Here is a 26,891-nt window from a genome sequence, read left to right as displayed (position 1 = left end):
TTTCTAAAACTACAAATTGAAAATCACAGACTTTGAGAGTTTCCAGTTTGCCCAGTGAGATAAGGAGAAGAATGGGAAGATCTCCAAGAGACAACAGCTGTGAAATCACCTGCCTGTAATGTCCAAGCCAAGAGAAATACACTTGGCTTCTTGCTTTTATGATACAAAGACATGGTTGGCCAAAGAACTGCAACTTGAAAATGGAATAAAGAAATACAATTTTTATCACTCCAAAAGGTCTGAAGTTGAAGCCAAAAATAATAACTTATTTTTTAAAAAGGAACCAACATCAAAATCTAGAGCCACAGAGGAGATAATGGAACAATTTGTCAAAAAAATGTGAAAATGGCTAAAAGAAAAGAGTAATGTGAGCATTAGCAGTGCTGTCCTAGAGAACTTTAAGTGCCCAGGTGAGCCTTGAACAACACAGGGTTGAGAGGCTGTGGGTCCACTTACACAGATTTTTTTTTATAAATACAGTCAAGTGCTGTAAATGTATTTTATGATTTTCTCAATCACTTTTGCTAGCCTAATTTATTGTAAGAATACAGTTGAGAATACATATGGCGTACAAAATATGTGTTAATCGACTATTTTTGGTAAGGCTTCCAGTCAACAGTAGGATATGAGTAATTAAGTTTTTGGGGAATCAAAAGTTATATGTGGATATTTGACTATGGGGGAAGGGAGCCAGTGCCCCTAACTCCCATGTGGTTCAAAGGTCAACTGCATATATAAAGTACCACTATGTAGGCCATGGAAATCTAAGGACATGGCAGGTTGCTATTTCTAATGCCACCTCCCTCTTTTGCACATCCATCTTGCGTCTCCAAATGCCTACCAGGCAGCTTTACTTGGATGCCTCCCTCCCAATTCTAACTCAACAATCAAACACTTTTATCTACCTGCCCCAAACAGGAATCCAGGAAGAAAAGCCCATCTCCCTACACTGCACTGTCGTCCACACAAGCTGCACAGCTCAGTCATCGGCTGCTTCTCTGACCCTATCTGGCTCTGAATTCAGTCTGTACCACATTCCATTCAAGGAGTTTGTCCTTTCCATCCTGCTGTCATAGCCTCTGCTCAAACCATCATTTTCTCTCACCCAAATCCTTAGAATACTTAGCCAATTCATCTTCCCAGTTGATCTTTTCTCTTCCCAAATCCTTCCTCCACAATGGTCTAAGGGTTATGCTTAAGAAAGAGACAAAGAAAGAGGGTGTAATCAGAAGGGGCAATGAAGCATGAGAGACTATGGACTCTGAGAAACAAACTGAGGGCTTCAGAAGGGAGGGGGATGGGGGAATGGGATAGGCTGGTGATGGGTAGTAAGAAGGGCACGTATTGCATGGTGCACTGGGTGTTATATGCAACTAATGAATCATCGAACTTTACCTCAAGAACCAAGGATGTACTGTATGGTGACTAACATAATATAATTTAAAAATATTATTATAATAAAAAAAATTAAAAAAATAAAAAATAAATAAAAACAATTTAGATCATTTCATTATGCTGAAACACATACACAAGCATGAAACAACCTCCAATAGCTATGGGTTAACATCAAACTCCCTATCAATGTGCAAACATTTTTTCACAAATCTTGTCTAATCTGACAGCCCGCCTTATGTCCTGTTATTGGTCCTAGCACAGGCCACATTTTTAACTACACTTACTGCTTTATTCTTGCCCCCACCCCCCACCTCACACTTCTTTTTCATGCCTCTGCAATGCTCTTCTCTATCGATACCCTTGCTCCCCCCATTCTTCCATTCAGCCAAGAAGACTCAAGTCTGATGTCCCTTTATCAATCACACCATCCCTTTCTTGAACTAACTTTATGACTCCCTCCTCCATGTGCCCACAGGACTCAGTTTAAACAATCATCAAAGTATATACAGTCCACTGTACTGTAACTTATACATGCCTGTCTTCCTCCAATTATGTGCTTTCTAAGTAACACATTTTTCATATTTGTATCTCCAGTGCTTAATGAGAATATGGTGTATGTTCAATATACGGGCTTTAAGTAGGTAAATGAATGAGTGATACAGAACATTAAACACCAGCCTAAAAAAAAAAATAGAAACCCCAGCTACATTCATTATGATCATTATAACCATTCTTCCATTAAATGAACCACAGCTTCCCTTGAGGTGGAATTTTATATATCAGCAGTCATGCATCATTGTTATCAGCCAAAAAGACATTATTTTTAAAGAGATCTTGAAGATTTTTGAATGAGATGAAGACACTGATAAGGTGAAAAGGTACTTTAGGCATTGAAGATGGCATAGAACATAATTCACAAATAAGACATGAATGGGGACCCAAGAAGAGACTAGTTTGAAAAAAAAAAAAAAAGAAACCAATTGGAAACTAGATGGTGACTGTAAGAGTTAAAAAAAAAAATCTAATGAAGAAAGGCTTTGCAAGATTAAGAACTACCACACTTATGCTGAGAGAAATAGTTTGCCAGAAAAAATGGACCAGGTAAGAAACAAAAATGGTTTGGAATTATAGAATTTTCTAGATATTAAAGGAAAATAAGGCAGTCTTTGTAAAACCAGATGACTAAAACTATATACAGAAGTACCAGGCTCTAAAAATGGAGAGTAAAAGTGGGAACTGATGACTTTTGTGAGAAAGAAAAGGAAAGATGTGACAGGAGTTCGGTGTAGAGCAAGCATAAGTGTGAGGAGGGATATTTTGCCTCCTAACAGGAACAGAGGCATTAGGCAGAAAAGCTGTTTAATGATTTGCCAAAAAATGGGTCTTCTCCATGTCTCACTGAAGATGGGGGCAATATACCTAGCCAGAAATATCAGGAAAAGGCAGTGCATCTCTTTGAGATAAATAGTTTCATAATTTGGAAAAGTGTGCTCTCAGAAGTCACCATTACCACAGTTCCTCAAAGATCCCACAACAAAGTACTCCAGTCAACCACGAAGGACCTGACCAAAGGAAGAGGACTGGGTGATCTCTTCTAGAACTCAGCTCTTGCTGGCCAGGGGGATTTCCTGATATCCAACCAGCACCTTTCAGAAGTTTGCCAGCTTAGAATAAAGTCAAAGTTAAGTCCACATACACAGGAAAACCTGCAGCTAGAACAAATAACAGGGAATACTGGCTTCAAACAAACCTGAAACAACGACCAAAGAAAGTCAAGGAGCATCAGTCGAGCACAAGGTCATGGAGATGACACCCCACCCTTGGCAGAAGGATGGCGAGTAACGATGCCCAGCACAGCACCTGGAGATATCCCTTTGAAACTGTTTCCACTTTCACACACAAAGATTGAGGTAAACCTTATGAAATTTTCAAGAATCAAATTACATGAAATTCATGTTACTCAATACCCAAGAAGCCATGTGAAACGAGTTTGCACATAAGGCCCTTGTGCCTTATGTCATTTTACAGGACTCTTACGCCTCCCTGACAGCAGCTCCACAGAACAGTTTAAATGCTCGACTTATGCACACACCCCATCTAAATTAGAGATGAGTGCGCACAACTACTTGCTGGAACCTATGAAAATCTTAAATGATATTTCAAACATTTGGGCTTTAACAAAGAACATTTTTTTCCAAGCATATTTTCCCTTGGTTTTTAGACCCATGTGTATTTTAAGGGGAAAAAAAAAATCCATCTGTTTCTGATTCATTTATGCTTAACTCATCAGGATATCACTGCAGAAGAGTTATCGGGTGTCCACGTCCCTTTCCTCCCTCCTTAAACTTCTATTACTTCTCTTCTTAAAAGCAAGCAGGTGTACCTTGTCACAATTAAAGGGATAGGAATTGTAAAACACTATCACTGTTATTCAAACCTCAAGATCCGTGTGTTCTAAAAGAAAGCATTAGAGTCTCCCCCTTTTCCTAATTTCCAGTTCTGTTACTTTGTTGGTAGGGGTGATTTTTTTTTTTTTATCTTAAGCAGGAAAGAGATGAGGAAACATAAAACAGCCAACAATTTTAGTAGGCCAATTCTCAACTAAACTCAATTATCTTCATCTTTTATTAGGAGGGGTGCTTGAGTAAGGATCAAACAATGAACCTGAAATCAACAAATAAAACAATTCCCCCCAACCCACAAAGGGTTAATATTACCAAAGTGTCTAAGTTTGTTTAAAAATAAGAATTTTTATTATGACCTGGACTCCAGGTCAACCCATCAAAATCTAATTAACTATAATGGATCTAAGTCGAGCACTGACTACATTTAAGAGGCAGGGTAGAGTAGTACAGAGAACACGTGCTATGAAGTCACAAAGGTCTGAGTTCCAATTTAGCTCAACCTTTTATTGCTTTCTAATTAACATCTACGTCACTTTCATCCTTACTAACAGGGATATAAAGCCACTCCTGGAAGGGCGATTGTGAGTATTAAACGTAAGGCCCACCCACAGCCTGGCTCACAGCAAGGTGCTTTTTTGGTTACCCTTCATCACTATCTAAACATCATTTTAGGGAAAATGGTTTCCGAGGCTTGAATCAGGTTGATTAAGCTGAGTAGTCCAAGCCCCTCCTTAGCAGCAGCCATGTGTGACATACAAATAATGACAGACAGGCTGGCAATGGTTACAGCTGTGGAGACGGAAGTCAGCACATCCCAAGGCTAGGAGACGGCCAGAGGAACAAGGAGCTCTCCTACCACCTTTTCCTGCACGGCCAGCAGGTGTAAACCAGGACCATGGGAAAACCATCAATACAGCCCAACCAAACGCACTGCCCTCAGACCAAAAGTCACATGGAAAACATCAAAAAATAATTATAAAACTCACTGCTAGTACCACTGGCAGCTCCTCACTCTTTGAGAGAGTACTTTAAAGTTTATTTGTAGAAGGGGACTAAAGCTGGCCAATTTCTAGCAAAAGCCCATCCATGCAGGCAGTGGTTGGGTTGGGGAGATATCTGGCAGTCAGCAGGGGTGGTACCTGCCTGGAAGTCCTTTGCCTCTGGTGTTCCTGTTTGGTGGAAAATTTTAACATGAAAGCTGGCAAAGAGCAGGTAGGAAAGGGGAGAGACCTCAATATAATTTAGCAGGTATTTATGACCTAAGTGGTACTCCTGCCCACATTCACAGCCTGTTGGGGCTGAAAAAGGCCTTGGAGATCAAGCCCTCTATGGTTCAACCCCTCTCTCTTTACAGATGGGAAGCAAAGACTCACGGAGGTTTTGGGGTTTGTCTGAAGTCATACTGCCAGTTATGAGGTTGAGCCAGGACCCAGCTTATGTACTTTCCCTCACAGGCTCTGAATGAGAGAAGACTTGGTCATTAACATGTCCCCTGTCATCTGTGAACTTCTACTTATGTTAGGGGTGCCTTCTGTATTCTTCTGTTAGGCCTATGGTGCCAATGAGTATTGAAAATACCCCCAAAAAGTTAAAGATAAAAGAATTGAAAAGCGAGCCACAGTGATTTTCAAAAATGCATAAGACAATGAGCGTTTCAACTATTTTGTTGCAGAGGGGAGAGATAAGTCTGTAAAAATGACACGAAGTGCAAGAGTCTCCGATGTAAATTCATTTGGCGTGGAAATAGTTTTTTATTTAGCAAAAAGCAAGGAAATGATGCTTAGAGAAACCACATCCACACTCCTATTTGTTCCCAAATCTGGGAAGTAAAACTGAGCATAAAGACATCATTTTTATGTTGTTTTTCTAAACAGGTAAACATGAAATGCAAAGCCCTGAGGTGGTGCACGCCTGGTGTGTCGAGGAACAGCCTGAATGCAGCTGGAGCACAGGAAGGAAGGGGGAGACTGGCGTGAGAGAAGATCAGAGAGGCGGCCAGATTTAGAAGGCATGATAACCCATTTTAAAGCTTTAGCAGTCGCTCTCAGGGAGATGGGAGGGCACTGGAAGGTATTAAGTAGATGAGTACCTGCCCTGGCCTAATAGGCTCACTGGGTGCTGCACCGGGAAGAGACTAAGGCAGGTGACAGCAGAAGCTGAGACCTGGTGGACTGCACTCTCCCAGTAATCCAGGCAAACAGTACATCATCTAAACCAAGATGGCGACAAAGATGTAAGAAATGACTTTTTTTTTTCTTTTTTTTTAAGAGAAGGGAGTATTTGCATGTTTTATTTGCACTTTTAAAACATGTAAACCATCATCTCAATCCTCAGCAGGGAACATCTTTTTTTTTTTTTTTTTTTAGTTTTTTTTTATTATGTTAGTCACCATACAGTACATCCTTGGTTTCTGATGTAAAGTTCAATGATTCATTAGCTGCGTATAACACCCAGTGCACCATGCAATACGTGCCCTCCTTACTACCCATTTTATTTATTTTTTTGTGTGGAGCAGGGGAGCAGAAGCTCAGTTTTACAGGTTATGTTTGAGATGCCTATTAAGTATCCATGTAGGAATGTTAAGTAGGTGGTGAACAGAGGAGGATGAAGTTTAGGACAGTTCTAGGCCACAGGTACAAATCTGCATATCAGAAACTAACGAGTAATTAAGGCCATGGTACTAAGATTACCAAGAAATGAATGTGGGGAAAAAACAAAAAGAGTCCAAGAACTGATCCTTGAGAAGCAGGGAGACAGAAGAGAAGCAAACCAGGAGAAAGAAGAAAAGGAGAATGCATTGTTCAGGAGGACAAGTGATACAAGTCTTCACGGGAAGAGGGAAGGATCATTGGTGTTAAGTGTTAAGGTGGTAAGTCAAGTAAAATGAGGACTAAGAAATATCTATCGGATTTGGAATGAAAGCTATTGATGCCTTTATGAAAAACAGTTTCAGAGAAGTAACGGCATGAAACCTTGACTACAATGTAGTCAAGAGGTATTACAGCAAATATAGACAGCTCTTTCACAGTTTTAACGTACAAGAAAGTGGAGAAAAGGAATGGTAAATGGAGGTACAAGTAGTGTCAAGAGAAAGTTGTAAATATGGCAGAAGGAACAGGATGTTTGTGGGCTGGTGGGAAAAGTCTAGCATACAAGTTGAAAAAAAAAAAAGAAGGAGCAAAAGAAATAGAATGCAGAAAAGAGGAAAATTAGAGCAATATCTTTGAATAGGCAACTGGGGGTGAGATCTGGGACAGCAAGTGGAAAGACTGGCCTTTGTTAGAATGGACGGTTCACCCATTATAACTGAAGAGAAGGCAGAGCATGTGAACTAGACGCAGGCAGGTGGGGAATTGTGGATGTTTTCTTCTGATGCCTTTTATTTTCCCAATTAAAGCAGCTATGAGTGGAGATAAGGAAGATATCGTGAGAGGTTTGATCAGAGAAAAGGACAAAATGTTCATCTGAGGGAGTGGGACAAGGGGAATACAGCGGGACTGCCGGTCACTTGAAGCGATCCCACCCGGCTGCATAGGTATAACGAACTTGGATGAAGGTTTAGTCGAGTGCATCACAGAGAGGAGAAAAAAATTGAGTGAGTGGTTATGATGATTGACCAAGGCATTTAAGCTGGCCCAGGAGGGAAGTAAGGTGAGTGAGGTACAGTGAAAAGGTGGTATGAGTAAGGCCCTGCAGGTCCCAGTAAAGTTGAAGAATTATGGGGTTGTGCATTCTAGAGGAAGCAAATTCAAAAGATAGGAGTAAACCTTAGAAAGTAAAATGCTTGACACTGAGATTATGGAGAAATTAAATTTATTGTTAATAGCAAGACTTTGACGCCATCTAACCAACAAATGCACAATAACCCTTCTCTGGACACCACACCTAGATTTTCATTAGTTTTAATGGTGATAGCAGCAATGCCTTATCCTCAGTCCCAAACAGCATGTAAGACCCACTATTAATGGCACTGATGGTCAAGACCAAAGCCATTCCTACTGCAGGGAAAGCAAGTTTCACTGTAAATAATATCTTAAAGACAAAAGAATAAAGAAGAAGATGATATGAAAACAGAAATGCATTGAGGCAAACAGTTCATCAAAAATAATACAGAAGCAAATATCCTTGAGGTTAAGAGCTTTAGAGGAAGATTCAACAACTGGCCACAAGATTATACAGAAACCATCCATGGGTGTGGGAGCCTGACAATGGCTCCCAAAGATACGTCATGCCCAGTGAGTGGGAAAAGGGTGTTTGCAGACGTGTGGTTAAGTTAAAGATTTTGAGAGGAGAAGACCATGATGCCATCACAAGAGAGAGGCAGAGAGCAAGTGTGACATGTGCAAAGGAGATGATACAAAGCCGGAGGCAGGTGCTACAGCAACAAGCCACAAGCCAAGGAACACCACAGAAGGCCAGCAACCAGCAGAAGCTAGAAGAGGCAAGGAACAGATTGTCCCCCAGTGTCTCTGCAGAGAACATGGCCTGCTGACACCCTGATTTTGGGTTCCTTGCATCCAAAACTGTGAGATGATAAATTTCTTTTTTTCTTTTTCTTTTTTTTTAAGCAACTTAGTTTGTGGTCATTATTATAGCAGCCAAAAAAACATGGACACTTTAATCTACAGAGTGTCTATGAGGCTTGATGCTAGGTGGGGCTCTGTGGGAAGATCCAAGATGCATAGGACTTAGTTCTTTTCTTGAAGTTTTTAACAATCTAGTTTGATCTGGAAAAAAAAAAAAGTCAATCAAATCTAGAAAATAAGAAGACAAGCCCCTTGAAGAAATGTGTCTTGAAATGTGGGAAGAAGATCCTATGTCAGGTCACAATACGAGAGGAATTATCCAGATTACGGATTCCTGAATCAATTCCAAACAGCTTGCACTTTAGATTTGTTTCCAAAAAAATACAACATGGAGAGTAGTCTGTTATAATAACCTGATTACTTAGATCACTGTATTCAAAATGCAAACATTTTCTGGAATGGCCTGCAGAAAAGGGAACCCATCAAACAAAGAACAGACTTACAAAATGAAATAATTTAGTGTCATCTGTCCCCAAGTCTCTGCTTCGGAAATCACCCAAGAAACTAAGGACTGTACATAGGAGGCACCATTAAAATTCAGAGCGAGACCTCTTTCACACCTTCAAGCAAAATCAAGCTTACCCCTAAGAAAAACCTTCTAACCCAAACAAAAGCAACCAGGACACAAAAAACTTGAGAGGTATACACTGTAACTGGCAAGTCACTCAATGTCAAATGCAATCATTTTCTACTTGCCCCTCGAAACCAGCTTCAAAGAACCACATGCCCAACATTCAGGTTTATCTGTTCCACACGCTGGTCCTTCTTTGCGGAACTGAGGGAAAGGTGGCCGGCCACCCTGGACGTGCCAGCCCGGCTCCCGGCAGATGCTGCTTTTGCCTCATTAACAGTGGCAGCTAACGACATAATCAAGTCCAGCTGCAGGCAGAGAGAAGTGCTTGAGCTCATGGTTGGCTGACAGGCTCCCGAATTCCCACTCAATAAGCATTTCTCCGAGCAGTCTTCTACGTGCGGGATGACCTAGAACAAAATCCAGCAGGGAAGGGCCTGTTCCCAAACACAGGACACTTCTCACTCTTCACTGGCGGATTCGAAGGAAATGCAACTCCAGTACTCCCGACGTCGCAGGGATGGCACAGAGACACTTCCGCCCAGTTCCTGTACGCTGTCTTGCTCTACATGAGACCACCCGGGGTGATACCCAGGAGAAGACCACTATCTGCCAACTTGTGGCATCTCAGAACCACGGTGACGTTTCACCGAGCTGCGAATCCTTGGGCTGGGGAGGTCCCTGTCCCGCTCTGGACGGGCTGGAACGTCAGCATAAACCGCTTTACTAATCCTACAGAGGCACCAGGAAAGACGCCAGGGTGATCTCACCAGCCTGCTTTGGCGGTAATGTTCACAACTGCCCCCGCTCTCTGATAATGCCCATCAAACACTTTCCAGCTTCATCAGAAGCGTAGTAGGCAGGACAACAGGGGCCCTGGGTGGCTCAGATGGTTGAGCGAACAACTCTTAATTTCAACTCAGGTCATGATCTCGGGTCGTGGGATCAAGCCCTGCATCGGGCTCTCGCTGGGCATGGAGCCTGCTTGGGGTTCTCTCTCCCTCTGCCCCTCTCTCTACTCTCTCATGCATGAGCGTACTCTCTCATACTGGCTCGAGGAGAGGAGAGGAGAGGAGAGGAGAGGAGAGGAGAGGAGAGTTTTTTTGGAGGGGAGGGGGGGAGGGGAGGGGAGGGGAGGAAAGAAAGAAGGAAGGAAGGAAGAAAGAAGGAAAGAAAATAAATACAAGCAGGACAATACTGATCTGAACCTGCCCCAGATGCAAAAGGAAAAACAAAAGAACTGAACAAAGCAAGAGGTGGAAAATGTTTACACTTGTTACAAAACATTCAATTTGCCAAATAACTTGTTTGAAATCTTAGAATTTAAAATGTAAACATTCTTCTACTTGGAGGTTAGAGTTGGCCTCCAAATGCTGCTTTTCCTCCCAACTTTTGTAAAGGAAGAGCTAGGTTATGGAGTGAGACAGGCGACAGAAGGGAAGGAAAAGAGCACACCTCAGCAGCTCTGCAATACAACCGAACAGAAGGCATAGGGCGGCCCACCTAACCGACCAAGCTCGGAATCCATTCATTCTTTTTCTTTCTTTCTTTCTGCCAAGGACAGGAGTTGGGAGAAGCTCACCAACTATGCACAAAAGAAATGCCCAGGCTCGTATTTCGGCTCCCATTGCATGGCCTGGGGAAGAATTGTAAACCCAAAGGATGGCCAGGTAAGCTTTGGCCTGGATTAAAGTACAGTATCACGATTTCAGAGATCAATTACAATTGCCTTGTAGTCTTAGGAACCAGACATGCAATAGGCCTTTTTTTTTCTTTAAACAAACAGACACTATTTGATTAACAGCCCCCATGGAATGGAGAACTCGTTTTTATTTGTAGTTCATCAAAAGAATAGGACTTATCAGGTGATGGAGGAACTGAAAACAGTCTACTGGTAAAAAGGCTCCCTTTTATTGAGGACAGTGCTGCCAGCAGTCAGCTAGAACCCCACCTGGGTGGACATTCAGCCGACAAGATGCTAACCTGAGCTATCAGGAGCGCAGCTGTGCAAGAGAGCCTGGGAAGGCTGGTTGTCGTACGGCAATAAAGTTCGTTCTGTCGAATGTCTATAGTGCCTTTTTACCCCATAGCCAATTTCCCCCTTCCCCACCCCCTGGTCCATCATATCTCACCCTATAATTTTGAAAACGCTGGAGCAAAAACCTCTCCTAAAATAAAACTCACATACTCCTATTTTTAGTGGTTCCCGTTCTCTGGGTCTTGGACTCCAAGGCCCCTAAGTTACTGACAATTTGTAAATCCACATACAGCTAGACGTCAACTACACACTTGTCCATATATGTGTGACTTTCCAAGGGCCTTGTGGCAAAGGCCAGCTTGTGTTACCTCCCGAGTTCACAGTGTGCCCCCAGCCTCCCTGGCCAGGGGGTGTAGCCATGTGACTGACTGGATTCTTTGACAGGATCATAGGGATTGGGACCCTACTGGAGATTTGAGTCTCGTCAGGAACGCAAAAAATGGACATGGGCAGAAGTGACACATTCCACTCCTAAGATTACCCCAAGAAAACCTCCCATGCAGTTCTCAACATCCTCTTCCCCCTCGGTCACCCAGGCACAGGCGCCAGGGTGACCTTGGAAGTCATGCGTTAAAGACAGCGCAGCCTGCATCAGACCAGTCCCTGAAGGACTGTGGGCAGCAGAACCCCCCGCCCCTTCCAGCCCTGCCAATTGGACTTTATGTGAACAACAACAGCAACAAAGCCCTATTTAGTCAAAATACCGCGATTTCGGGATTTTACTATTACAGCAGCTAATGTTTCTTTAATACACGTACGTGGGTGCTGCTGGAATTCATAATGGTATACATTCATTTTATTTCTCATTTTGGTAAGGACACTTAACAGGAGTGTATACGTTCATTTAAAAAGCGATACCCAGTTCAGAGGTGTTTTTTTCCTCGCTGTATATTACTCAAAAAACCCTTCATTAACTGATTTCAGCAATTCCAGGTGTTGAGCTAGATGTGACATAGAGAGAGGGAAATAAGGCAGCCTGTGGCCTCAAGCTTACAGTATACCGGGATGGCACACATGTCCTAAAACTACAAAGAAGTGCATCTTTACAAATTACAAGTGCTTGAAGCAAGCAGGGCGTTGTGAGAGAGCCACAGAAGAAACCTAAGACATTGGGACAGGGGGAGTGGAGGGACAGCTTCTTTTGGGGAAGGGACATTTAAGCTGGAAAACAGATGGAGGAGTGTAAACTAATTAATTAAAAATAAAGAAAGAGGGGCACCTGGGTGGTTCAGTCAGTTAAGCATCTGCCTTGGCTCAGGTCATGATCTCGGGTCCTGGGATCCAGCCCTGCATCGGGCTCCTTGCTCAGCAGGGAGTCTGCTTCTCTCTCTCTCTCTTTCCCACTCTGCCCCTCCCCACTGCTCGTTCTCTGTCTCTCTCAAATAAATAAATAAAATCTTAAATAAAACAAAGCATACATTTTCAATGGGGGTGATAATACCCCCGGAGTGGGTGAACAATTGGGTTTTGGGAATGGGGGAGAAGAGGATACCTCCCAACAGTAATGGTTTGAAGATAATACAGTGAGTCCCTTCAAAGGGCCACAGTACATGTAAACAGATCATTTATTTAGGGCACTAAAATTTCATGGGGGGTAGCGAGGGGTTAAGAGGAAGTATCATAAAATGTCTAAAAAGGGAGGCAATAATAAAAAACAGTCTCAGAAACATGGGTCTAAAGCCAACAGGAATCCACTGAAGGTGTTAAGCAAGGGAGTGCCATGACCTGATGCTCACTTCTAAAAACTGCCATCAGAGTTATTAATATTTTTGTGCTAAAAAGTTTGTATTAGAAAAGTTTAGAAACCTGGGGCACCTTGGTGGCTCAGTCATCAAGCGTCTGCCTTCAGCTCAGGTCATGATCCCAGGGTTCTGGGATCGAGCCCTGCATCAGGCTCCCTGCTCCACTGGGAGCCTGCTCCTCCCTCTCCCACTCCCCCTGCTTGTGTTCCCTCTCTTGCTGGCTGCCTCTATCTCTGTCAAATAAATAAATAAAATCTTAAAAAAAAAAAAGAAAGAAAGAAAAGTTTAGAAACCTTTATTCATTTTAGAAGTTTCAGTTAATGGGTATTAACCCACTGAGATCATGTAATCCAAGCTCTTCATAGTAGAGATTCAAAAGGAAAATGAAACTCAGAAAGGCTCTGTACCTAATGTGTTGAAAATCATGCAATTAACAAGTAGCAAGCAAAGTCTGAATCCTGTTCTACTGCTTTTTCTTTCAGCATTGTCCCCCAAATTCTACACTGCTCCCCACACATCCACGCTGTCCATGTAATTAATTTGCATGACTACATTTCACATATTGATTTATATTTGATCACTCTTCACACGGTATTTGAGTTAGACGTACAAAAAGGAAGAAAATGTAATTTTTTGCCATGTTCCTAGATTTTTAGAGGAAAAATAACGTCCTAGCCTCATGCTGTCACCTATCTTGAAGACTGTCAAGACTGGCAAGTTGCTAAACACAAGAATCCACTAGCTCTGTCGATTCAGTCGAACGTGGAGCGGGGAGTCGAAGTTTTGCTCAGCATTTGTTGTAGCCACTGGCAGAAGATTCTCAAAGTGAGCATTTAGTCTAAATTTAAATAAGCATTCCCTGGGTCTGAATAGTAAACTAGAGGTCTAAAGAAGAAGATGTTGCTTCTCTTTTATAGAGAAAAAGCAGCACACAAGAAACAAAAAGGAACACCAACGTTCATAGTGGCACCATTCACAGGAGCCAACTGTGGAAGCAACCCAAGTGTCCACTGATAGATGAATGGATGAACAAAATGTGTTATCTTCATAAAATGGCAAATTGTTCAGCCTTAAAAAGGACATTCTGGGGGCACCTGGGTGGCACAGTGGTTAAGCTTCTGCCTTCGGCTCAGGGAGTGATACCGGTGTTATGGGATCGAGCCCCACATCAGGCTCCTTCGCTATGAGCCTGCTTCCTCTCCCACTCCCCCTGCTTGTGTTCCCTCTCTCGCTGGCTGTCTCTATCTCTGTCGAATAAATAAATAAAATCTTCAAAAAAAAAAAAAAAGACATTCTGACACCTGCTACAGTGTGGATGAGTCTCGAGGACATCACGCTAAGAAAAATAGCCAATCACAGAAAGAGAGATACCATTATGATCCCACCTGCAGAAGGTACCTCCAGTAGTCCAATTTGCAGAGATGGAAAGTAGAATGGTCAGGGATGACAAGGGTGTGGGGGACAGGGAGTTCATATATAATGGGTATAGAGTTTGTTTTGCAAGATGAAGAGTTCTGGAGATGGGTTGCATAACAATGTGAATGCATTTAACACTACTGAACCCTATACTTAAAAATGGTTATGATACATTGGTTACATACATTTTATACTTACGATTTTTTTAAAAATTTAATGAGTAAGTCAAAGATAATTTTAAGTGTTTTTGCAGTAATTTCAGAGAACCTCTGTTCACGTATATACACACAGTCAGAAAACAGACATCTAGGCATCTTGGAAGTCCCAACGTCTGAGTTCAAGACCACATTACCTTTTCAACCGTCTTGAATTTGATTTGGCTGATACAACGGGAACAGCAGTGACATGTGTCACTCTGAGCAGAAGCATTTAACGGCCAGTGGAAAGCAGAGCAACACTCTCTTTCCCCTGCCCTGGCTGCTACGGAGTCCCGCGGGGTCAGGTGGGGCAGCCGTCAGTACAGACATGGTGCACACGGTGAGCCAACCCCTCCCGACAGTCCACGTTGAATAGGCAGCCTGTGGCGAGATACACCCTTCTTGTGTGAAGTCACTACGCTCTGGGGGTGATTTGTTACCACGGCATAATCTAGCCCATCCAGACTAATACAGAGTTTTCTAAGGAGCAATAGAATATGAGAATTTGAATTTCAGATTATCAACAAATGTTCTTTAATAGTAATTTAAAAAACCCTTTATTTCTCTGTAACTGATTTCTGAAAGAAAATACATAATTAGCACTCTTCCTAAAATGTACTAGATGTTTGACAATGACTATTAGCAGTAAGGAAAACTTTTCTTTTCCACACATCGTACTGCATCATAGACTCTGCATGACTCAGTGGGGAGCGTGTGTATATTTTGTTTGGCTGGCTTGTGATAGAGATGGGGCAAACATCCTAAATAACAGGCACATGAAACGTTTCCTTCCTCGCCTCCAAGAACGTAGCAACAGTTGCTACATCACACTTGGGCAGAGAAGGTGTTCAGCAGCACGTACTTTCCCTTTCATCAAGTGTCAAGTTCCTGGATGCTGTGGACGATTTTCTAAATAAGTATCTGTTAATCCTCCAGGGACATGATGACTCAAGGAGAAAATACACAGAAGCCAGTCTCCAGCAGGTTATGTGAGGGGGTAAGGACGGAGGGTTTCCCTCCATCCCCCCCACTCCCCATCATTCCTCGCTGCAGGCAGAGTGACAGAGACCCGAAGCTATTCCCAAACATCTGAAAACCATTTATAAAAAACTGAGGTTACTACAAATAAAGACACTTTAAGCTGGTGGTTCATATCTTTGGTTCATGATGTAACTAGACACTAAAATAATAGTGTATGCTCTGGTGGGAAAAATCACCGAACAGTGTTAGGAGACACGTGGTCCACTCCCACCTCTCCCACTAACAAACCAGGATATGTTGCTCGACTTCCTAGGACCTTATTTCTCTCATCCGTAAATAAGAGAGATCAAATCGGTGTTTCCCAAAATATGGTCTTTGGTCCAACTATGTGTGAATCCTCTGTGGGTATGCGCATGAGGGGGAAGGGGTCCCTCACAAATGCAGACTCCTAGGACCTGTCCTTTTCCCATTGAATGAGAAGCTCAGAATGAGTCCTAGGAATCTGCATTTAAAGCTTCCTAGCTTTTAGCTGCACGGCTCTAGTCTTTGGTGACCTTTAGAATTGAGTGATACAGCCAAACTGACGGATGCACGATGAAGTTTGTGACCCATACATAATACTGAAGAATCCAGAAGTTGGCTTCTGGCTATATAATCCCATAGTCAGGAGCAGAGCTGAAAACAAGTATATAGCTCCAGCACCACCCATTCCATCCCCCCAAAATGCATGAGGCTCTAGAGTTCATCCCAGTATAAAATCAAATATTAAAACGGATACAGTATTACTAACTCCTGAACACGATTTCCCCATTTGTTTCACCTCATCGCCGTACTCTACCCCAAGGGAGTCCAAGCCCGATCACACCTTAGAGAACACACGTTAATACCGCAGGTGGCATTTTAAAGCCAGATTTTTTACAGCATGTTAACTCCATGTTTTCTCATAAAACTGTCTCCAGACATCAAAATTTGCAAAACAATAAAATATTTCTGTGCTGTATCTGTAAACCAGTAGGTGTGACTACGTATATTTCAGCAGAGAAGGGACAGTAAATAGTTGTTGAAAGATTAAAAACTAACACATAAACATGAGAATGGAGAGGGTACCTATGATCATGTTTGGCAACTGGCAGGCAGTCAGCGAGCACTCACGTCCTTCCCTGAAGAAGTCCAACTGCTAGTTCCTCACACGCTCAGGAAATCCCGAACTAGCACCTACATGTCTGGACCTCAGGTCCACTCTCTTTTTTGTAACACTAACCAAAGTTTTACATACACTGGGAAAACATACGAGTCTCTAAAATGTGTGTACAATAGCCAGAATGAGCTCTAATGGGGTTTGGAGATGGGTCAGGACAGGAAAATAGAAATAATGAGAGAGGAAAAATAGTGCTAACTTTCAGTTAAACATGGCAGATTGAACATCGCATTTTCTCTCTTTCCTCCCAAATGACCGCTAAAATAACAATAAACAAATAAAGATGACAAGAGAACTGGAAAGGAGACAACAGCCAACAAAAGATGCCAATAAATTTTTGGAATATGGAAAATGGGTGGAAGAATTGTTACTGACTTAATAGAATTGTGCTCGCAAAGGGATACAGTGATGAGAGGCAAGACCATTTAGCCTGTAAAACCCCAGAAAGTCTTCAGACTTGGGGGCATCTGGTGCTGCAAAGGTGGGGGGTGAAGCTCTGGCTACAAGTATGAATACCAGTTGAAACCTTACCTAAAGACAACTCTGTTCAAAATAAAACTGAGAAAATCTTTAGAAAGTGTAAAAAAAAAAAAAAAAAAAAGACACCCGGGTGGCAACGTAGGTTAAGTGTCTGCCTTCAGCTCAGGGCCTGATCCCAGAGTCCTGGGATCGAGCCCCATGTTGGGCTCCCTGCTCAGTCAGAGCCTGCTTCTCTCTCTGGCTCTAACCCCGCACGTGTGTGCCCACTCAATCTCTCTCTCTCTCTCTCTCAAATAAAATCTTAAAAAAAAACAAAGTATAAAAAAAGATAACAATAAAGACAAGAGAGAAGATTTAATTTAAACAATAGATTGTTGACCCAGAAGATTTAATAATTAACAGGAGCTTCACAAAAAGCAAACACATAAAGTGCCAGCAAAGAAATTATCAAAGAAATATGAAAATAAATATTCCCCAAAGGGAAGGGCATTGATCTATTCAAAGTCCGTGGAAAACGTGGCATGCTGAATTTAAATAGCCCACACTGAAGCAAAACATTGTGAAATTTTGGCTTAGTAATTGGCAAACTATGGTTCATGGTCCAAATCTGGCCCACTGTCTGTTTTGGTAAATAGTTTATTGGAACACAAACAGGCTCATTCATTTATATTTTGTCTATTGCTGCTTTCACGCTAAGGCGGCAGAGACGAGTAGTTGTGACGGAGACAGTGTACCTACAAAGCCTGAAGTATTTTCCTAAGAGAAATGAGAACATATCCACACAGCAACGTGCACAAGTACGCTCCTGGCAGCATTACTCATCATAGCCAAAAGGTAGAAACAACCCAAATGTCTAGCCACAGACAAAGGGCTAAACAAAATATGGTATTTCTATACAATAGAATATTTTTCGGCTATCAAGGAATGAAGTACTGATATATGCTACCCCATGGATGAGCAGTGAAAACATGCTAAGTGAAAGAAGCCAATCCCAAAAGCTTATACATTACATGATTTCATTCACATGAAAATCTGGAGTAACAAAATCTACAGAGAAATAAAACCGATTATTGGTTGCTTGGGGCGGAAGGAGGTGGGTGGAAAGTAGGGGTAGGGGTGTGATAAAGGGTACAAAGTTTCTTTAGCGTTGACAAGAATTTCTAAAATTGACTCAGGCGATACTTGTACGTCTGCCGATATAATTTAAAAATCCACTGAACTGTGCACTTGAAACGGGCAAGCCCTGTGATATGTGAATTATATCTCAACAAAGCTGTTTTTTAAAAAAGGAAATGTACTAGAAAAAATAGAATAATAAGATACTACTTGGCCCACTGTACCCATCCCAATATATTAATGCTGACCATTAATACTGATCATTTCAGTTTATTAATACTGACAATACTGTCATATTAATAAAATGTAAAATGTGATAAAAGATCATGAAGGAATGATGAAAGTAGAATATGGAAGAGAATTAAGAAATCATACCATAATGAGATTCTAATGGAATATGAAAAATCATATTACAGGTATAAGAACTATGAAGATGACTATCACATGAAAAATCTCAAAGAATTAAAGATAGTTACCTAATATTAATATAGCCAAAAGCAAAGTGGATTTTAGAGTACAGTCTATTCCTAGGGACAGAGAGGTCATTTATTAATGAAAAAGGGATCAATTCAGCAAAAAGACACAATAATTCTAAATATTCATGCACCCAATTATAGAGCTTCAAAATAAATAAAAGAAAAACTGATAGAACCACAAAAAGAAAGACAAATCCACAATAGCAGATGGAGACTGTAATATCCCTCCCTAAATAACTGATATGCTACATATACAAAAATCAGTAAAGATACAGAACATATTCCCAACCAACTTGACCTAATGGGCATTTATGGAGCAGTCCACCCAACCACATCTAGACTGATTAGGGAAACTTAGAAAACACAAATATGTGGAAAGATTAATTCTTTATGAATACACACAGAACACTGACCAAGACAGACCATATTCTGGGCCATAAAACAACTGTCAATAAATCTAAAATGATCCAAGTTATATCAAGTGTGTTCTCTGACCACACTGAAATGAGAAATCGTTAACAATGATATCTGGAAAGTCTCCAAATATTTAGAAACTAAAGAACTCGTTTCAAAATACCTATAAGTCAAAGAAGAAATCAAAGAGAAATTAGAAAATCTTTTGAACTACAGAAAAATGAAATCACACTTACAGTATGCCAATAAAACACCGAGGAAAAATTTAGATCACTAAACACCTATATTTGAAAACATAAAAAGTCTCTTGTCAATGGCCCTAGAATCCACCTAACAAAACTAGAAAAAACAGGACCAAAACAAAATACAAAATAGAAAAAAGAATATAATAAAGATGAGAGAAGAAAGGAGTAAAATAGAAAACAGAGAAAATCTGTGAAACCAAAGCTGGTTCTATAAAATTAATAAGCCACTAAGCAGATTGATCAGGAAAAAAGAAAGAATAAATAAATAACCATTATCAGGAACAACAGAGGATATAACTCCATGTTCTAATAATATTTTAGAAATAGTAAGGGAGCATTATGAACTGCTTTATGCCAATAAATTCAACAACTTACATGAAATAGACAAATTTATGAAAAACTACCAAAGTTAACTCAAGATAAAACAGATTACCTGGAGAGCCCTCTATCTATTTGAGAATTTAAATTTGTAGTTAATCTTTACAGTAAGCCAACTCCAAGTCCAGATGGCTTCACTGTTGAATTCTACAAAACATTTAATGAAGAAATTAAACACAAACTCTTCCAGAAAATTGAAGAAGGAATAGTTCCCAATTTATTCTATGAGGCCAGCATTACACTGATACTCAAAACAAATGAAGACATCACAAGAAAACTACAGACCAGTATCATTCATGGACATAGATGCAAAAATTTGAATCAAAATTTAGTAAACTGAATCTAACATTTATTTTTTCTTTTTAGAGAAAGAGATTGAATGGGGCAGGAAGGGGGAGAGGGAGAGAGAGAATCTTAAGCAGGTTCCACTGTTCAGCATGGAGCCCAACACAGGGCTCAACGTCACCTCCCTGAGATCATGGCCTGAACCAAAACCACAAGTCAGATGCTTAACTGACTGGGCCACCCAAGTGTCCGTTCATTTTGGTAATTTTTTTTCTTAGATAAGGGGAGAGAGAGGTACAAGGGAGAGGGAGAGAGAGAATCCCACGCAGACTTCTGCTGACTGTGGGGCGGGACACGGGGCTCTATCTCATGACCCTGAGATCATGACCTGAGCTGAAATCAAGAGTTGGACACTTAACCAACTGAGCCACCCGGGTGCCCCTAACAATATTTTTAAAAAGGATAATATATTAATCACCAAACCAAGTTTTCCTAGGAATGCAAGGTGGTTAACATTTGAAAAAATCACTGTAATTCACCATATTAATAAATGACAAAGGAAAATTATGTGCTAATTAGACACAGAAAAATCATCTGACAAAAATCCAACATTCGTTTCTAATAAAAACTCTCAGCAAATGGAAGAATAAAAAGAACTTCCTCCAACCTGATAAAGGGCATCTACAAAAAACTTACGCCTAACATAACTAATGGTAAAACAGCAAATTATTTTTCCTAAAAGCAGGAAAGGGCGATCAGTGTTCTAATCAGTGTTATTAAACAAGAAATTTAAAATATCCAGATTGGTGAGGAAGAATGGTCTTTATTTTCATAACATGATCACATGTGCAGAAAATCTGATGGGATATAACAAAAAGCTATTCTGACTAATAAGCAGGTTTGGTAATGTTGCAGACTATGCAAAAATCAATAGTTTTTATATACTAACAAGGAATAATCAGACACATTTAAAAAAAAAAACAGTGCCATTTGAAAGAGTACCAAAAATGTGAAATACTTAGTATAATTTGACCAAAAAATGAAAGATCTGTACACAGAAAACTACCAGGTATTGCTTAGAGAAATTAAAGCCTGAAATAGAGAGGGATCATAAAATTTAATATTGTTAGGAAGCTCCTTCTCTCGTAATAGATCCCCAAATCAAATCCCCACATGCATTTTTAATTGGCAAGTTGATTCTAAAATTCATGTAGGGTAGCCAAGTCAACATCCTTGAGAACGAAGAACAAAGTTGGAAAAATCATGTTTTCCCTAAAGCTCCCGTATTAAAGAGTGTGGTACCAGCATGGCAAGAAACACATAGTTCCCCCAGAATAGAGGAGAGAATCCAAAAGTTAGACCTACCCACGTATGGACAACTGATTTTTCAGAGAATTGCAAAAGCAATTCAGTGGAGAAAGGCAAGTCTTTGAAAAAATCACGCTAGAGGGGTGCCCGGTGGCTCGGTCAGTTTAGCAGCTGACTCTTGATGTCCACTCAGGTCACGATCTCAGGGTGGTGAAATGGAGCCTCGTCTTGGTTCTGCATTCAGCAGGAGTCTGCTTAAGATTCTTTCCTTCTACCCACTCCCCCCATGCACACTCTCAATCTCTCTCTCTCTCTCTTAAATAAATAAGTAAAAAAAAAAAAAAAAAGCTAGAACAATTGAATATCCATAGGCAAAAAAAACAAAAACAAAAACTCAGGTCCTCATTTTGTACCACATACAAAAATTAACTCAAAATGGAATGCAGACCTAATGTAAAACATAAAACCACAGAATTTCTGGGGGAAAACCTCTGTGATCTTGGGTTAGGCAAATACTTCTTTAAAACGAGAGGAAACATGCATTCTACCAAGAAACAAGCACTAACTTCAGCTTCACCAAATTAAAACTGCTGCCCGTCAAAAAACACTGTCACGAAAATGCAGACAAGCCATAGACTGGGAGAGAATATCTGCAAATAATACACTGATAAAGGACTGATAGCCACAGTATATAAACAATGCTCAAAATTCAGTAAGAAAACAGCATGGTAAGAAATAGGCAAAATGTTTGAACAGAAATTTTGCCAGAGAAGGTATATGGATTTTCAATAAACCCATGAGAAAATGTTCAACATTATTTATCATTAGGGAACTGCAAATTCACACCCAAGCTCCCACTATACCTACTTGCATGGCTAAAATACAAGACTGACCTCGCCAGGTGTTGGCAAGGAAGCAGAGGAACTGGAACTCGCGCATAGAGCTAGTAAGAACGGAAAATGGTACAACCTTCTGCAAAACTGACATTTTCCTAAAATCTTAAACATACACCTACCAACGATTCAGCCTTTCCATTCCTGGGTATTCACCAAAGACAGATGAAACCACAGGTCAGTACAAAGACTTGCATCCAAATCTTCATAGCAACTTTGTGACAGCCCAAAATCGGAAACACATTGTCCAACCGTAGGTGAAGTTTGATGGGCAACAAACCATGGTATATACATGCAACGTACCACTACTCAGGAACACATTATTGATGAGTGCTACCGCATGGACAATCTCCAAATAATTAGGCTGAGTGAAAAAAAGCCAGATCAAAAAAAGTGGGGGAGAGGGGTGCCTACTATATGATTACATTGGCATAAAATTCTAGAAAATGCAACTAATCTATATTAACACGAAGCACATCACGGTTTGCCTGTTGGGTGCGAGGAAGGGTAGCACGGAAGGACTGCAAAGTAATGAGGACACTTTGGGGTGATGGCGTCATGGGTGTTTGCATATGACAAAACTTAAAATTGCCTACTTTAACTATGGGCAGTTTATTGTATGTCAATGATAACTCAAAATAATACAAAACTAACAAAAAGGTTGCTTTGGGGCCATGATAGCTAAGATGAGGAGAAAGAGTAGAACAAGAATTTGCTGTTGTTTTTTTTTTTTAAGATTTATTTATTTGAGAGAGAAAAACATATAGCAAGAGAGAGCATAGGCAGAGGGAAAGGGAGAAGCAGGCTCCCCAAGGAGCAGGAAGCCTGACTCGGGAGGCTCCATCCCAGGACCCTGAGATCATGACCTGAGCCGAAGGCAGAGGCTTAACCAACTGAGCCACCCAGGCGCCCCACTGTGTCTTCTTATAAGCCTGTTATTGTTCTGTGTTTTGTTTTTTTTTTAACCATGCAGAATCATCATGGTAAAAATGCAAATAAAAATAAAACGAGCAAGAACTACAAGAGGATAACAAAAGAAACAAGAAAGACTTTTCTTTAAGGTCTATAGTTGAAAATCAGATGCTCATAAAAGCACAAATTCTCTCCAGCCACCCCAGAACTGTTTACTTCATTACTGAATTCCTAACAAGGATGCAATTTAGAATACCATAGTAAATGAAAATACTCCATTTTAACGTTTGAATGCACTATCGCAGATATGCCACCAGAAGGACATGAATTGCTACTAAGTGACATTTTTAAGCCATAGTAATTGATTTGTGCTGATCTAGCCATAACCCTCTCCAACAACCTTGTTTATTTTTACAGTGGCTTGCTACAGATGGGTTGTAGAAATCATTAAGTAGATGATAACCCCCACTGGTTTAAACCATTAATTATCTACTTCCTTACCTGGGAGCAATTTGAGCAATGGGATGAATTTGGATTCAGCTGATGAAATGAAATTGATATCAGTAAAATAATCAGTTTCAGAAGAGCCTAGAGTGAGCTACCTTCCAATTACACAGGGAAGGAAAAGAATATTGCAAGTTAGGAGAGTAATTCAGTCAGAACAGAAGCAAAGGAAAATAACCCCTGAGGAAAAAAAAGGAGAAATACTGGTGTTTCAAATAATATTATCCACATTAAGATTGTTCTTTGGACTTCGGCGAAATAGAGCTCAGGTGTAATTCAGTTTAAGGAGCCAGAGGTCTTGAACACAGACCTTCTTTTTACTGGGGCTACAGTATATACAAAGACCTCTGATAACTCTGATAGTCATGCTTTCGTGTACTGAGGGCTTTGATTTAAAAACAGCTTAAAGAATGTATACATTCCAAACAATGTTCGAATCATTTGGCACTGACTCCGGTTTATAGAATGATTTCTTCTTGATATTAAATAACCTCAAGTTTCTGGTCTGCTTAATTCCCTGATTAGAAATAATGCCCATGTGGTTAAGCGAGGACATGAAACCATGGTGCAAGACGAGCTGCTTGTGCCCGACACCTAGGTCAACTCTACAGCGGACTGCATTCCACCAGGACACAGAACCCAGCTACCACTTTCAACTCTTTTCTATGCCTTCTCTGACAAGTTTAGTCAGGCTTCTCACATGCGGAGAGCAGCCCTGCTGAATCCAACAAGAAAAACTCACTAGGAATTAAACAATAAACCACTTCCCACACACACAAAAGGCTCAGATCTGCTTTTATCATCTTTATCTAGAAGAGGGTTGGTTGAGAAGTGGAGCAAGGAAGAACAGGTATGCAATGCTAGGAAAAGTCAGTTTGTCCTGAACTTGGAGAGACACTGAATGAAGGATTCCAAGGAGAAAAGAGCACACACGCAAATCCTACAGTGAGCATCTTAGCATGTTCCGTGGCATCTTTGCTGGGTTCAAATATTGTCAGACCCGTTACCAAAATCTCAAGGATAAGGTAGAATTACTACCCCTGCGATGCCTTAGAAATAAGACAGAAGGCTTTCCGTCTTGGTTTGGCTCAGGTGGGAACCTGCCTGTTGTTGAGGTTGGTAGTACCTTGGAGAACATAGACCAACACCCTCATTTTGCAGATGACGAAATGGAAGCTTAAGGGCCTTGGCCAAAATGACTGAGAGACGTAGCCAGGACTGGATACTAGACATTAAGACCCTCTCCTTAGCCTCTCTTAGGCCCTTTACTGGTCTCCTTTGAATTTCCTTTTGGGGTCACGATTCCGTCAGAACAGGTCACTGTAAGGCAGGTCATTTTTACACAGCAGTTTCAACCCAGCTGCACAATGGAATCACCTGGGAGCCACATAAATTCTGAGGCTGGGGCTCCGCCCCCTCCCCCCAAGGATTCTGATGTAATACAGCTGGGGTGTGGCCCTAGCACAGGGAGTTTCAGGAGTTCCCTTGGGCAACCCTAACGTGCAGCCACCGCTGAGAAGCCTTGCCATGTTGCAAAGCATATTGGAAATGAAACTCGCTAATAATTAAGACGAGCTTTTGCAATGGTTTTTCAAACTCCCATCCAAGCAGGTGTTCCTTGTTGAAAATTGCTGTCGCTTATTAGGGTGTTCCCTACTCCTCAGATTCTAGCCGGCTCCGGGCCCTTCTTAATCATCCTTGTTGACTGAATCAGCCTCTAAAAGCTCACCACTGCCATCAAAATGAGAGACCTGAAAACAAGTTTCAAAACGTTAAGTAAAAGCGAGGGAAGGAAATCCCCCGATTTGGACAAGTCTCCATAAGCAAAACAGAGGAAAGGGAGGCTATCTGGCGATTATTCCGGCCAAGAGTGTTTGGGCATTTTCCCAGAATTACCCAAGTAATCCCGTGAAAAGCGAATCTATGTAGGCTACATTACGTACAAATTGCCTAACTCTTGAGTTTTCATCAAAAGTTACCTGACTCTGGAAAGTGTTAATGCCAAAGACACCACATGCATCATGGGTTTGACTGGCCCTTGACCCTAAGCATCTCCCGCTGGGGTCTTGCAGTAATAAACCAGAACCAAGCAGACCGTGAATTAAACACTCTTCCAGGGCCCTTCTGCTCTGCCTTGGGACCTGAGCCACCCACTCTGGACAAAGCCCAATTCCTACACCCCTCTAGCTCAAGGAAACAAACAAACAAACAAACAAACAAAAACCTAGGAGCATTCTAGTGGGCGTGGTGAGGGCGAGTACAAGCCCAGAACCTCCTTTTCTCCACCACAGAGGCTCCGGGAGCCCCCCTGTCCCGCGTCTGCACACCTTACAACGCTCCGCCCCTGACACTCGGATGCAGGTGGCCCTAGGACGAGGATGTCAGAAGTTCACTGGGTCCCGGGAAGGACGGAAGTGAGGAGGAGTGTCCCGGAGGCCGAGCCTCCCCCGCGCCGCCCGAGCCTCCACCCGCAGGAATGGTCTACGCGAAATACTGTCCGAAAGAGGTGCGGGGTCACGGACTCCCAGGAAGAGCGCGGTATCCTGGCTCAGGCGCCGTCTCCTCCACCCGACTCTATTCCGCTGGAGGCTGGACTCCGGCGCGAACCGGACGCCGCACCCGCCCCAGGAGGCTGGGCTGAGGCTCAGCGCAAGATTTGACCCCGGCAGCCCGAAGCTCGCCACGAGGGGCCGCCTTAGCCCCAACCCGTGCCACCTGTCCTCGCTGGGGACAAGCCCCCTGCTATAGTTTTCTCCGCTCTAGTCGACTGGAAGAAAAGTCCTGGGGGTGGGGGGACGCTAGACGCGCAGACCGCCTCACCTGTCCGGCGACGTAGAGCAGGCACCAGGTGCCGCCGAGGATGCGAGCCAGGAGCCTCGAGTGCCAGGGCGCAGCCAGCCGTGCCATGGTCCCCCAGCGGGGAGGGAGGGGAGTCCGGGCGAGACCCCTCCCGGGAAGCGGCAGCCGCCTCCCGCGCGGGCTGCAGGGCTCGGCGGCGGCCGCAGCAGCCGGCGGGCGGACTGGGCGTGCGCCTGCGGGGCAGGGCTGCGCTGGGCTCTGCCGCGAGTCCTCTGAGCCCTGCGGCCGCCGAGCCCGGCTGCTTTGAATGGGAGCGCGTGCGCTGGGGGTGGGGGCGTTATTTGTGAATGTGCTGCTTGTCTTGGCTCCGGATGGTTCGCGCTCCAACGCCCCCCCCGCCCGAGCACCCCCTCTGGCTCCTGCTCCTCCCCTCCTGTGTCAGCCCAGCAAAGGCGGGGAGCGTAGACACCCAGCCGCCCGGGCAGCGACTGCGTGCGCCTTTCGGGAAACCCGAGCGGGGCTAAGCGCTGGCTTCTATTTATTTATTCTTTT

At 42.3% G+C, this 26,891-nt stretch overlaps 1 protein-coding gene across 4 annotated transcripts in view; it reads right to left on the bottom strand.

Annotated features, from left to right (window-relative positions):
* The window catches only part of ADAMTSL1 (ADAMTS like 1), an 861,688-nt gene extending 835,009 nt beyond the window's left edge, over nucleotides 1-26,679 (bottom strand). For 3 of the 4 annotated variants that reach the window (XM_034663958.1, XM_034663959.1, XM_034663961.1), the window contains exon 1: nucleotides 26,361-26,678. In XM_034663958.1, coding sequence (XP_034519849.1) covers nucleotides 26,361-26,447 — 87 coding nt within the window. In that variant the 5' untranslated portion in view covers nucleotides 26,448-26,678. Of the gene's footprint in view, nucleotides 1-26,360 lie in introns of all 4 variants that reach the window. The other variant, XM_019801253.2, reaches the window with a different exon arrangement.
* Between the last annotated feature and the right edge of the window lie 212 nt (nucleotides 26,680-26,891).

The sequence above is a fragment of the Ailuropoda melanoleuca genome, chromosome 7 (assembly GCF_002007445.2).
Source record: "Ailuropoda melanoleuca isolate Jingjing chromosome 7, ASM200744v2, whole genome shotgun sequence".
NCBI classification, from domain to species: Eukaryota; Metazoa; Chordata; class Mammalia; order Carnivora; family Ursidae; genus Ailuropoda; species Ailuropoda melanoleuca.
The sequence above is the reverse complement of the archived record's forward strand: the minus strand, read 5'-3'. Positions and strand labels throughout refer to the sequence as shown.